General features: G+C 37.7%; 1 protein-coding gene across 6 annotated transcripts in view; it reads left to right on the plus strand.

The window, feature by feature from the left end:
- NCOA2 (nuclear receptor coactivator 2) overlaps window positions 1–14,208 on the plus strand; it is a 198,014-nt gene that overhangs the window by 129,845 nt on the left and 53,961 nt on the right. For all 6 annotated transcript variants that reach the window (XM_087751698.1, XM_087751711.1, XM_087751680.1 and 3 more), the window contains one exon: window positions 12,061–12,164. In XM_087751698.1, the coding sequence (XP_087607824.1) occupies window positions 12,061–12,164 (104 nt within the window). The remainder of the gene's footprint in view (window positions 1–12,060; window positions 12,165–14,208) is intronic.

The raw sequence follows: 14,208 nt of genomic DNA on the forward strand, positions 1-14,208 counted from the left end.
AAGAATTGGAACAACCTGCAGTTCCCATGATCCTTCTGCGGGAGATGTCTTCCAGAGACAGGTTATTCTATGTCAAATTAGGTCTGGGCCTATGTTCAACACTGAAGAGGAAGTGTGCTTAAATATAACAATTGATTCACTTGGAAATGGGAAAAAAGAGGAGGAAGAGATGTCAAGGTTGTAAATTCTAAATATAGATCGGAAAACTCAGAGGGACCTTCATTTAGACTTCTCTTGGTTTATTTTGGTATTGGGTGGAAAAATATCGAGGTATTTTGTGCCAGTAACATAAAATTCTTCCTGTCTTCCTTCTTTTCTACAAAACCTTTTACCTCCTTAGCTTGGAGGAAATATTTGAATGTTTGAGTTTATTTTTCTGTCTTCAGTTATTTCTTAATATCCCCCTTGACTTTTCTGAATGCAATACTCCCTGTCACTAGCTGTCAAAAGTGATATTTTATGTAGAATGGATTTTCTTGTATTTCAGCCTTTACTGTTTTCTCTTCTTTTTAATAATTGTCCTGCATTTTGTTTTCCACTTCTTCCCCAGTTATGCTCTCTCTTGCCTTCAGTCCAGCTTTAGCCATAATTTTGGGACCAGCATCACCGTACCTGTGACAGTTTTATTCCATTCACTCTTGTCTCTCGGATACTGTTTTTTCTCTGCAGTGCGGCACTAAGAAATCATCAAATCATTTTAGGGAATGTGACAAAACTTACTAATAAATCATTGAGTGTTACACTGATCGATATCAAGGGTTTTTGTGATTACCATTAAGCCTGGAAGTTGAGTCACTATCTGTCTAACTGCTAGAGATGCTGATTTTAACTAGACATTATAATACAGCTTGTCAGGCCATTGTACTTCATGTTTGAAATACAATTATGTGTTTGTAGTTGGCAATCTAAAATGTAAAGGTGCCCAATAAGCTTTTTTTTTTGTTGTGTTTTTGTATCAGTGATACAGGCAGAGAAGCCAGTCCATAAAACCTTTATTAAATATAACTGAGGGAGAATACTGGCTTTCTCACGGTCATTTTGACTTACTGTGTAAGAATACTCTTCCTTTCCTTGAGCTCTGTGATGGTTGTTGGCATTGTCATTCTTTCTTTCTTTCTGTGAAGCTCAGACAAGGAGCATATATCCTTTATCTCAAAAGCTTAAACCCTTTCCAAAGGTGGGAGTTTCGGTTTCTTTGGCCCAGATCTACAAATGGCTTAGAATATAGATACTTAACTCAAACCCCTGTATCCTTAAATGTTTAGGCTGAGGCGGACCCATAATCCTGTGGAAATAACAACTATTATTTAAAAGATCTCACCTGTTGGTGCTCTGGTTAAAGCCACGTTTGTTCAGCATGCTCAATGAGACGATTGCCAAACGGGGGCACCTCACGCCCACCACGGCAGCGCCCACCGCCACCACATGGAGCATCCTTTCCAATGAGCTGCTAGTCGCTCACCGTTAAGGGAACTGTTTTTAAGGCGGATCAAAATTTTTTCTCAAGAGGAGAACTGGTAAAGCTGACTGAGAAAATAGAGAAAGAAATACTGTTTGTGTTTAATTATTTTTCTGTTTATGGATTATACTGACTTATTTAAGACCAGGTGCTGATCCCTACTTCATGACTCTGAAGTAGAGAACAAGAAATGATAACACCTAATTAATTAAGTTGTAAGTATGGTTCAGTCTATTGAAAGGAGCCCATTTGTACCTATCGGTTCTATTAGCAGGCATTTTAAAATGTGACAGAACAAATTAATGTAATTGAGATTAAAAGTGACTTTGTCTGGATGTAAATCTTAGCAACAAGATAAGCCAAACTTTTCTAGGGCAACGAAAAAAGATCTTTTCATTTTAGAGAATATCTTAAACGATACGTGTTAATAGTCATTGCCATCCTTCCAACAGCCGTGCTGTATTCATAACGTACCTGAAGTAATGTAGCCACTGTTGAAATACATTAAATGAATCTTAAACATAGTTTCATAAAGGATTTGGGTTAAAAAATTCCTTTAAGTAACTAACATGCAGAAGCAAACAGGTTCTTTTAGGAAGGGTTTGTTTTTCCTTCTGTTTTCCTTGCAGTAATAGGAACATTTCTGAATTGACTTAAATGTTTCGCTGAGGCCTGTGATGGTGGCTTAGACAAGCAAGAAGAGGGGCCCCAGCTTCTATTTCTGAACACTGGGCTATTATAGGAAGAAAACTTTACTTGTCCTTAATGATTTAGAGCTTTTTAGTAAAAGATTTATCTACTATGATCTGCACTATTAGAAGCAGTAGGAGTCCTGCTATCCATGTTAGCATGGACATATTAAATTAAGCTTGTTTCTGTTCTTCCTTAGCTGTCTTCAGTTATCTGTGCTCCATTTTGGCCTATGCTTCATTATGGAAACTTTTTTTTTTTTTATGGGCTCATAGGGAGCCCATAATCCATCACATTTCTTCTGGTGCGCTGTATTAGGTCTCTTGAAAACTTTTGCAGTCGTCAATGGCAATTTATAAAAGCAAAAAGATCTTTGCCTGTTGTTGTGAATAATCTGGTGTGTCACAAAGATTTATCATCAGCATCCTAAAATAAAGAAGATATTTTGTAATCATGGAGATGTGGTATTCGAAGAAAGGGAGTCATCTGTTTCCTTTTAACAGTTGGTTGAGTACATAAGGGTGAGGCTTCAAGAAACAAGAGTCTGGCTAAATTAATATTCCTTTGCAGTATGTTATTTTGGCTGAAGTTTTGGAAACCTATAAGTTTAATTAGCTTGGCAATTGCATCTGCAGATTCTAGTCTAAAGAGTGTTAACCCTTGTATTTTTATTTTCAAAATCTTGCCTGTGTGTTTACGCATCAAAGACCCAACTGGAAAACTGTTAACTTTTGTGAAAGCAATATATTATTTCTGAGACAGTGATGGAGCCCTGTTTTGAACAAAATTATCAGATCCTGCCGTATTTCTTGTCTTTGAAAACATCAGCTCAGCCAAAATGTTAAAGAACATCAGGCTCCCACCACTTAGACATTCATATTAATGCTGTTTTTAGAGATGAATTATCAAAACAAGATGAGGTTACTCATTAAGTAAATAACTAACACTTAAAAAATTGTAAATGCCAAAAAATACAGTAAAATTTTCTGTCCTAATTCAGTACATACCAAAGAAAATGATGACTTCGTTAAATTGAGTGATGCCAAATATTTATATCTAATATTTCAATGCAGAGGTCAGTTAGCTTGGCTCTTTCTTCTGAAATTCAGCCATATTAATGTAACAGATTTTAAGTTAATGCTGATGGACGCATGGCATTTGTTATCATGTACACTTGAGTAGTTTATGTGAGTGTTTTGAAGTCATCTAAATACCAATAGAGGCAAAACTGTTTTGTGGATATGTAAGTGTTTGTGTTTACAGCTACAGATACATATATTTGAATCTGCTTATCTGATTCCAGAATAGAATAATAAGGGACTGATTAAATTGAGGGTATTTTTGGGTGAGGCACTGATAGCCAATGTACTTGATCTAAGTACTATTTTAGGCACTTACAAAATATTCTAAATTGCATCACAACCAGTCAGAGATTTGAGATATACCGGTAACTGCACGTTCCTAGGAAGTGTAAATGCAAAAATAACCCCCAAAACCCCAGCATTTAAAAAAAAGGCATTTTAAACCAGTGAAAATTGTGAATTCTCAGCACCATCCTGGATTTTGGCCGTTTGATAGGGAAGTCTTCTGGGCAGGCAGCACCTTTGATGATTAATTTATTTATGCTCTTTCTCTAGCGAGTCAGTATAAACTGGAGAGATAGCATTAGTGGTCTTTTTGGAGAAAAGAGAAAGAATATATCGTAAAAGCGTAGGAATATACACACACACACATTTGATTTATCAGTTTGCAAGTTAAGCACACCCTTTCATTTTAAATAAAAGCGTATGTTGAATGTACTCAAATATTTTATAAAGCTAAGACCTGTCTAAAAATTCTGCAGGACTAAAGCTACACCTGGTTATATTCCTTTCCACTTTTTCTGAAAACTTAGTGGAAAAGGTGGATGTTGCAGCATGTCCAGGGCCTCAGCAGGTAAAGGTTGTGATAGAAGCTTAATTCCACATTCAAGAGATCTTCATGAAAAAATGCTTTCCACTCACAATGTGGTAGCTTGACGTATCCTCACAGTTTAAAATGAGGCATGGGGTGAAAAATAGTTCCTGGACCCAGGGTTGCTTTTAGTCAGCTTAGATTTCACTTAAATGGTAGGATGACAGTTGTCCTTCTGTGTCTTTACTGATAAATAAAAATACTAGAAATAATCTCAGCAGGGAAATTATTTTACTTGCTGTGTTGTTTTGTATTTTTATTGCATGCTGGGGCTGGATCAAGCTGTTGAGGATTTGGGGTCCCGGATAGGACACTTTATTCTTCAGTGAAGCAGCAGCAAGTGGTTTGTAATTCTGGGTTTTACTTCAGTCCTCAGTCCTTAACTTAATGGAAGCTAGTGACCTTCTGAGGTCATCTCAGGTGTGAATAATCTCTGCCACTGCATTAAGTAGGTAAGTCTGGGAATAGTAGGTACATATTTCTGCAAATAATGCTATTTCTGTAAATAACATTGTCACTTTTAATTGCCGCTGTTAAATCCAAGAGTTAGCAATCTTTAGAGAAGCTACTTAAGTGTATTTATGGAAGGTGAGACAGCCTCAGTGCTCTGAATGGAGCTGTGTGCTGGGAGCGCGGCACTGTGATACCCCCAGCTCATGGGGCTTGGAGCCGACCGGCTCCTGGGGCGAGGGGAGGAAGGAGGGGGCACTTCCACCACTGCCGCCAGTCCTCTTCCTCACTTCCAAGAAGTAGACCATTGAGTTTTGTAATAATGAGAGAAAACAGGGATCGTAGATGTGACGACCGAAAAGACAGGCAAAATGAGCATGGGGAAGAGAAGAAACCAAGGAAAAGGTAGTAAAATGTGTATTAAAGTATTTAGCAAAAAATACCTACAGAGATACTAGGCTTCCTTCTGTCCAGCAGTTAAATATTGTTCTTGGTCAGTTGAATTTCATGATTTTTGTCCTTGTTGCAGTTTAACTGAGCTGGGGGCAATTATTTCTCAGGCAGTACCTCTTACAGAAGTTATACTGGGTGGCAAAAATGCTGACTTGTACAAAAAATAAATGATGGAGAAATGTCAAAATGATTAAGACAAATGAAACTAGTATTAATTTTATGTATTATTGCTTCCATTTCTTGCTATTCCTAAATCCATCATGGTTTTTCAGTGCTTGTTTTACTTTCAGTGTCCGTGAAAATGTTACACACTGGCTACTGTTACTGAATATTCCAAGAGCAGACATCACTCAAAGCTTGAAAAGCTCCATGAAAGTTTACCTCTATTTGGTGTTTTTGTGAGAATGCAAAGCTTTTTGTAGAGCTAGCGTCTTACTGATGCTTCTTTACAGTGGGAAGGTGGGGCAGATATGTGTGGGATGGGAGAGCAGCTGCGCCGATTAGAAGCTGAAAACACTGCAAAGAAGAAATCGCAGTGTTGTAAGTGCTATTACTCCTGAGCGAGTAATGGAGCTTACAGCTTTCTGCGGGCTTTTAGCTTAAACCCTGGGGTCATTTACAATTGAAGTGTGCTTCCACCAGCGGTAGTAAATATGATGCTAAACCATGTGGGTGTGATGAGTGGAGCTGGGCGTGGAGAGGTGTGGGGCGCTGCTGGGCTGGATGAGCGAGCGGGCGGGTGGGCGCGCGGCCCTTTCCAGCTGAAGGGGAGCCGAGCTGTGCTAACAAGAGGGCTGTGTGTCGGGGAGGTGGGCAAAGCTGTGCTCTTAGATTGCTCGCCGTGAATAAACGTGCTGAGAAAAAGTGCAGCTGTGCTTTTTTAATATGCACTGCAGGAGATTTCAGCAGCCTGATGATATATCGTGCATTAATGTTGAAAAGATAAACACATTTAGAGAGCACAGGAAGGCCTTGTGTTTTTATGTTAGCAGAATGCTTCCTAATGAATAAGAACGTGCTGCTGGCTTCACAGCGCCATATGGCAGCTTTTCTAATTTTAGTTCGGTGCAGATGCATAATTCTCCCTTGTTTTACCTCCTAAAACCTTCCTGAGATGTTGCATAGTTTTTCCTGTAAGACTTGATCTATAGTTTCTGAGGGAAAAAATGTATTCAAGAGTCTAATAGCTTCTTTGCTCTGGACAGATGTATGCTGTACGATGAAAGAGCAACCTCACTACATAATCACTTCCCTAAAATAGTAGCTAACTTTATTCACAGGGATGGGATAAGCTGGTCTTAAAATTGATTGCTGAAAGAGTTGCTGTTTCTTAGGCACCAGTCTTTTGAGAAATTACTTGCTTTCAGGGAGAAAAAACAACTTGTGTCGAGGCAATGGGAATGGGTAAGAAACGTGCATGTGGCTATCAAGCTCCATGTGAGCCATGGATCATAGTGCTTTGAATTACACAGCTACAAGGCAGAGCTGCTTTCCCTGTGGTTAACCAAGCATCAAAATAACTTACACGTTCTTCACTGCTTTGCTTCCTCATGTGTAGTGATCCAAAACTACTCATGTTACCAAATACAGTTTTTCTTTTTGTTGTTTTTTTCTGTTTTTTTATTCAAGTCGATACATTTGAAGGTACTTTTTGTATAGCCCTATTCATGTCAAAAACCCCCTGTCCACGACCACAGTGAATATTATTACTTAGCAACAGTCACACACAGATGTTATTAAACCTACTATTTCAAATGTTATTAAATCTAATACTTAAAACTGTAATGTCAACTAAAATTTAACAGTTTGCAAAGTATACTTTCTATTATATGTTAACATTATTTTTTAATACTGTGTCTACCCTCATCTTTGGCCAGTTACATACTTCTACTCTTTCCTTGACTGTTTGTTTGGATTTTATTTTTGCATGGCGATTCAGGAGAGATCAGAAGGACCACACAGGGTAAACTTACTGACAAATATGAATGAGGCAGGACAAAAGTAGTTGGCTAATGCATACAAAAATGGAGAAGATAAGTTGTTTCCAAGACAGCTGTAGTGTAAATTTTAATTGCATGTTTAAACATTATACAACATCTACAATCACTTTCAAGAGATGTTGCTGTTACTGTTACAAGGATCTTTCTTGATTCATGTGATTTTTCTAACATGCAGAGTTAAGCTTTCTAGTATCCCTTACAATAAATATCTTTGCTTATATTTTTTACTTGCTTTTACTTCACCTTTTTATTTTTATATTTTTTATATATTATTATATAAATGAGGGTATATGATTTGAGATGGGTGTGACATTTCAATAGCAATTCCAGAAAATTATGAAGAACAGGAATTTTACGGGGAACCTGAGAAAAACTTTTTAAAACAGTATTGGATAATAAATTTGATTCTGTCTGTTAACAGGTTTTTTTCTCTCGACCTTTTTCCTCAGCAGTTTGCAGAGCACGGGTGCTGCCCTGTCCGGCGTTTCACTAGCATCTCTTTTTTGCTTCTTTTGTTCTATGATGAACTTTAAGTGCTTCTCTTACGAAAAATAAACAAAATGTGTGTTGATGCAAATTTTCTCTTTCAGATTGGGCTTCATCTTTTTGCAATCCCTATAGAGGCTACAGTTTTGTTCTTTACTTTGAAAATGCATTTTGGTTTTGCAGAGAGCATCAAGGGGGAACTATTTCTGTAGCCAGTTTCATTAAGGAAGTTGGAGTAGAGCTTGAATACAGCCAAAGAGAGCTTTTCGGGTGGTTCAGCTGGTCCTGCCTGCCCACCTGTAGGGAGGGAGGGTTTGAAACACAACCAAGAGAAGGCGATGCCCGTCAGTAGCACTTCCAGAGTCTGCTGTCAGAAATCCAGAGAGAACCGACATAGCTTAAGTTGGGAGGATGGAAAACAAGGAAGGCTTCCTAAGTTAAAGCATAGCAGGAGACTTCGAACTATTGCTTTTGGCTTCTCTTTCTCTGACTTATGAATTTCTGTTAAACTAATGTGATTTCACAAAGGTTTGCTTTCAGAATCTGGAATGAGCTTCAAATAAAGCTTGAGGCTTTCCCACTGATAAATTTGTCAGAAAATATTTGTGAGGGCTTTTTTTTCCTTCTTTCTTCTGTATATTACTGTAGAAAAGTAAATACAGTTTAAATACCTCGTTAGGAAGATGCTCAATTGAAAATACTAATATGTATTTTAGTATATTACTGCGTATACAATTGTAAACATATCCGCAGTTTAAAGTCTAAATTACACACATTGCTAAAATGCTACGTAATTGGATGTATATGTTCTTTGTAGTATCTCTCTCAGGAGTACTTCTATTTTATTTAATTTTTTTTCTCTCTCTAGGCTAAACTCTTAATTGAGCGGAGCTAATAATTATTTTATGTGTGTGAAGTTTATTCCGCTGTAATTTAGATAAAATATGCTTGATCCCTGGTAGCCATACTCGTAAGGATGGGACCAGTTTCTAATGTAATGATCCCTCTCCATTGGAGAATTCCCTGTGTGGAGGTGAAGCCATGGGAAGCCCTTTTCCACGCTGCTCACTTCCTCCGCCGGCACAAGGCTGTATTTCTCTTTCCATACTAAACCTCTGCTCTGCCTTAGCCGCCGTGCCTGTAGGATGCCTGGTAACGCTTTCCTGGCATTTCACATTTGAACAGGGGCATCGCTGTTCTAGGAGGCGGCATCGCTGGAAGGTGCGAGATCAGGGAACCGGCTCCCGCTCTCCGTGTTAGTGGCTGCAGTGGAAAAATCTAGCGGCTGTGGTTAGTGACAGGGTAATACCAGCAATTCCCATGGGGCTGGAAAAAAGGCTTCTGAGAGGCTTTGCAAGGTTTGGCCTCTGCTGCTATTTTCCTAACCCCTAACATTCAAAAATCATTAATCTAGTGTAGAAATAATAAACTCTCTGTGCTTTCGATATGTTTGTAGGGCCCCCAGTGAACCTAAAAAAGATAGGAGAAGTAAAAAAAGGAAAAGTAAACTTTACATTTTTGCACTGCTACTTGCACTGCCAGGAGCTGGAACTGTTAAGAAAAACAAAAAATGCCAACTTGTGATAATGCACGAGTGTTGTCGGCACTAGAAATTCATGTATCAGTTGTTGTTTTTTTCCAACCTTGCTGCAACAAATTTTTGTTCTCAATTAGCCCCGCATGCTGTATCGCCGAAGGAAAGATTTGCATTTCAGGAGGTTCCCCATGCCTGTCGTTCAGGACAACACCGCTGACAGGGTTTGCACTCACTTTTCCTGTATGTGCTGATAGACCCTTCACGAGGGGCTTTGTAGTTCAGTCAAAAATGGATAATTTACTGCACAGCTTAACGTTATCAGTAGCTGCAGTTTTTAACATCGACGTAAGTTACTGCTGGTCCTGTTTAGAGGCTGTCTGAGGACATGGTTTCCTATGCAGTGCCGCTTAAATAAATGTATAGGGACCGGTGGCCTGAACGTGTAGCCTCTTCTAAGTTCTCCGGCCACTTAACTTCTTACACAATGAAGTTACAGATCCAGTTATGAAGTCCATCATTTGGGAACACTTGTGATTTATAATGCTTTTCGGAACGCCCAACAAACATCATGAGTAGTGTAGTCTGTTGTCATCATCACTGGGAGAGGCAGGTAGGCAACGTTTAGGTCTAAACAGCATTTTCATACACTGAAGGGAAAGCAGCCACTTTCAGAGACTGGATATGAGGCTTGAGAGATCCTTGGTCTGACCGGGTATCACAGCTTCTGTGTTGATTACCATTACAGTAATTAAAAACTTTTTCCTTTTTCTTTGTATAAAACCTCGCCTGTGTGCATAAAAGAGAACAGTTGTTTTTATAGATATGTTATTGGTGGTTTGTATGAACTCCTTGGTTGCAAGAGTGACAAAAATGTTCAGCAAATGTTTTGTATTATGTGAAAAATAGTCAGTAAAAGTAGTCTTTGTAAATTGGTGAAACCAGGAAATAGCGTGTAGTGAATGTGCTTGCACGCCGCTGCTGTACCATATCTGCAGCCCCTCCATTTCTATCGCATAGGGTATAATCCCTTGTTCTCCAGTACTCAAGATGGTATCAGTGGCTGGAGCAGTGAGGGGATGAAAGCAGGAAGCTGGTATCTGTATCCATTATAATATTTTGCAGTGTGAAACCAGGGATCACTTTATGCTACCAGGAACAGATGGGAAACAAATACCATCGCCGACTTTATTAAAAGCTCAACCCTATTTTTAGAATCTTTTAGAATTCTTTCACAATTTTTAGAACATGTTTTCAGTATTGTATCATCATATGGTGCCAACTCTGCTATATTGTAGTGTGGGAAGGATTGTTCAGTTTTTTTCTGCTACAACTAATCTCTGCTTTTTGCTAAAAGAAGATGAAAGAAAAGGGGGAAAAAAAATCCCACTGCAGTCCTCAGTCCAAAACAGAAATACTAATTTTGTATCCTGGTGAGTTTAAGTGGCAGAGGAAGAGTTAATAGTTACTTCTAGCATATTTGTTTCTATCAGATTATGCTAATTAAAGTGATTTAAAATTATTCCATTAGTTGCAAGAGTCCATCTTCAGAACAATTTTGTTTCATCATTATTCACAATGCTGTTATATTGTGTATGAACACACCCTAAGAAGACGGCTAAGATGTTCGTGACTCTTTTTTTCATGAAAGCCAGAAACCGTAGAAATCTAGGACGAGACAGCCTGAGTGACCAAAGCCTTGTTGCCAGTGGGTGATCGCTGATAGGAGAACACCCAGGGGTTTTCAGAAGCAGTTCCTTTGCTGTATGTCTAAGTAGCATATATTCACACTGACCTTATAACCTCTGCCAAGGAAAGAGTTCAGAGGAACTTTGGCTGCAGTATTGCAGATCTAGAGATAGTGCAAAATACTGTACATTTGGATACATTTTAATTTGTATGACTGATGCTTCAGTTTTCACTAAGGGTGATTTTCCAAAGGCCCTTTGCTTCATCCACACATGGTACTTTCAATAATTCCTACAATGAATCTTATTCTGGTTTATGGTTGTAGAAGGCATAAATTCTTGTTATCATAATTTCAGTGTGCTTTCATGTTTATTATTGCATAATATTAAAAATAAAAAATCTGTAATGATTTTTAATACTCTAGATTGCAGTATAGCCCTAGCTTTTACATAATTGCTTGGAAAATAATAAAAGAATGTTTTGAGTATAGAACTGGCAACAAAAAATTACTCAATTCATTAACTTATAATGTAGAATGTGTATTTTGCATAGTGTTTTTATTACTTTTATTACTTCTCCCTTAAACACCAATATAATTCTTGGAATAGAAAAATTAATACAGTCCATTACTTGATAGGAATTATAAACACTCTTGATTCGAAAGTTCCAGTATGTATGAATATGCCTTATATTTGGAGTTGGGTGTGATCTGTGATATTGTACATAACATACTGTAATACGTGTCATTATGCTCCAGAAGCCTTAAATCATTGTTTTCTTGCCTGTAATTTTCAAATACAGCACTTGAAATTGTATGTAGTTTTAGTAACATATTGGTAAATAAGGCAGTATGAAAATTATGTGATAGCAAAAATGTGGGTGGAGGCATGGGAACAGAAATGAGACTGCTGTTTCTCAGTAGTGAAACAGTAGATTGTGGACTTATGTTTTTCCTTCTAAATATAGCGATCGTGGAAAAGTTGTGCAGCTGTGAGCTTTGCATGCTCTTTTAGATCAGTCTTTTAATACACCTTGAGCCTGGCTTTTGCTCATTGCACCTTCATGAGGAGCCCGTGTCTTTGCTCGGTGTTATGTTTTGTAGTTTATTAAAATGTCTAGCAGAGGCACAGCAGGAATTATTTCATTTGTGTCACAAAACTTCAGAACTGAGAAGCAAATATACTAGTTATGCTTTTGTTGAATCATTATGGGAGACTATTTAATCTCGTTTTCGGTATTGTTGCACTGTAACCGTTTCATAGCTGGTCTCAATACTCTCTGGGCTGTTACTGTATCATTTAAAGAGCACTGCTCTGTCATTTAATACATAGTTTTCTTCATTGCAGAAAAAGCAGCAGCAGCTAATGAAGATGAAGTGCAAAAAGCAGATGTATCATCTACGGGTCAGAGTGTCATCGACAAGGATGCTCTTGGACCAATGATGCTTGAGGTGAAGAGCACAAAATTCCTTTATTTAAGCCTGTTCTGCTCGCCTTAGGATGAAGAGCAGTGTAACGAAATGAGAACGTGCAGTTGGGAGTTGCTGTAAAAGAATGGTCAAGAGAGACAAACCATCCTGGCTACTTAGGTGTATGTCATTTAAGAGCAGACAGCATATTTCTATGGCATTCAGTGATGAAACTCTCTTTAACCTGGGGTGGGGAGAGGCAGAGAGAGAGACGATTCAGCTGCTTTGTAACGCAGACACCTTGAGGGGCTTCAGTTGGTAGCAAGTCTTGGGTGTCTGCATGTGCGTGTTTTATTTGTTCTAAACCACAAGAGATTTGGAAGACCTGTTCTACCTAAACATTGACTTACATATGCAGTAGTATACACGTGAATAATACTTCCTCTAAAATTGCATGTCATTGCTGTACTGTTTTAATGGTTTATCATTTCAGCATTTGCAGCATGACTCTTCCCTCTAGAATATGAAAGTAGTCTAGGAGAGCTTTTCAAGCCATGTATTTCAGTTTGTTCGGTTAAGATTTCTGTCTGATTTAGCTGTTATTTTGATATCCCAAAAGGCTGCATGGTTAAAACCTAGCTTCTAAATGTATTAATAGCAATGTTGGCTAGGTATGTTATCTGGGATCCTAATGTCATATGCTACTGTCCTTTGGCACTACTGCTTTATCTGCTTAAGCTCACTTGCAAACTGTTTATTCCTGTTCTGACTGTGGGCTTTATCTGTATGGACGAATAAATGTTGCTTGAGATAAAACACAAACTCTGAATCAAGCTAAAGGAACCAACTTTGGCAGAAGCATAATTATCCTGTAATTTCTGAATGTTGCAGGAACAAGATGCATGTTAAAACAGTTTTAAGTATTTGCATTATTTTTCATGATTTGTTAGATGAAAAGATAGTTTTCTGTACTACGTATGAAATAAAGGCTCCAAAATCGCAGTACTAAACATAAGGAAGATTAGACAGGTTGGAGTGAAAACATTCTTCTTTGAAAAGCGGGGGTAACAAATTAATTGATTTAATTTAATATTTATTATACATGCTTACTGAATTGAATGTTGTTGGTTTTGCTATCAAACAAGGTTAAACATCCATCTCTTACATTGCTATGCTAAAATTAATCTTTAACTTTATTAATTTAATTGTAAGGAGCTGTTTTAATCACAGGGAAAATAAGGATAAGATTTTTTTTTTTTTTTCCCCTGGCTTATCTTGCATGATTGGCTATTGCAGCAAACATGACATGTAAAATCACCCGTCTGTTCTGTTATTCCATTTAATTTAGTTTTCCTTCGCAGTAAAACCATTGCATATTAACAATGAAAGATAGTGGAACTAAATTAATAAACCATGGTCCTTTTGCACCAAGAAACTTAAAAGGACTGAAAGTTGTTATATGTTTACTGTGAAAAGACTACAGATACTTTCTTTGTGTCTTTATCTCCTTAACGAAATGCAATTAAGTTATTTCATCTTTACAGAACCCCTCTATAAAACCTCTTCAAAAACGTAGCCTTTTCCATTGCTAAATAATAATAAAAATGGCAGTGCTGATGAACAGTTTATTAGTTGATTTGGTTTAGAAATGTAATTGTCTGTTTTTATTAAAGAATAAAACTGAAGAATCCTCAAAATAGTGAGTGTTTCCAGCTGAAGAGAGTGAGTAAAATTCATCATACAGCTGCCTGTGAGGAATAGTTTAACATATTTCTTGGTTGAAGCAGAAAGTAGATAGGAAGAGAGGGTGAAAAAACAGTTAAGGGAGAGCTGACAGCAGCTCAAAGAACACAAATGTATTTTCCATTCCTGTATATAATCTAAAATAATATCTCTTCTCTTGTTTTCTCTTCCAGCATGTTGTCCATTATTTGTTCCCCCGTTGTACCAATAGCTCTGAAGGACAGTTGTTTATTGTGGTCGCATTTATCTGGGGACAGAATTAAGAAATTATTGCAAAAGCGGAAGATTCTAAAAGATTTAAGTGGCTTGGTGCATTAACTTGCTCAAAAGTCTGCTGCAGTTT

Source organism: Nipponia nippon, unplaced genomic scaffold, assembly GCF_047370975.1.
Source record: "Nipponia nippon isolate SJK-2023a ecotype South Korea unplaced genomic scaffold, ASM4737097v1 scaffold_1, whole genome shotgun sequence".
Classification (NCBI taxonomy): Eukaryota; Metazoa; Chordata; class Aves; order Pelecaniformes; family Threskiornithidae; genus Nipponia; species Nipponia nippon.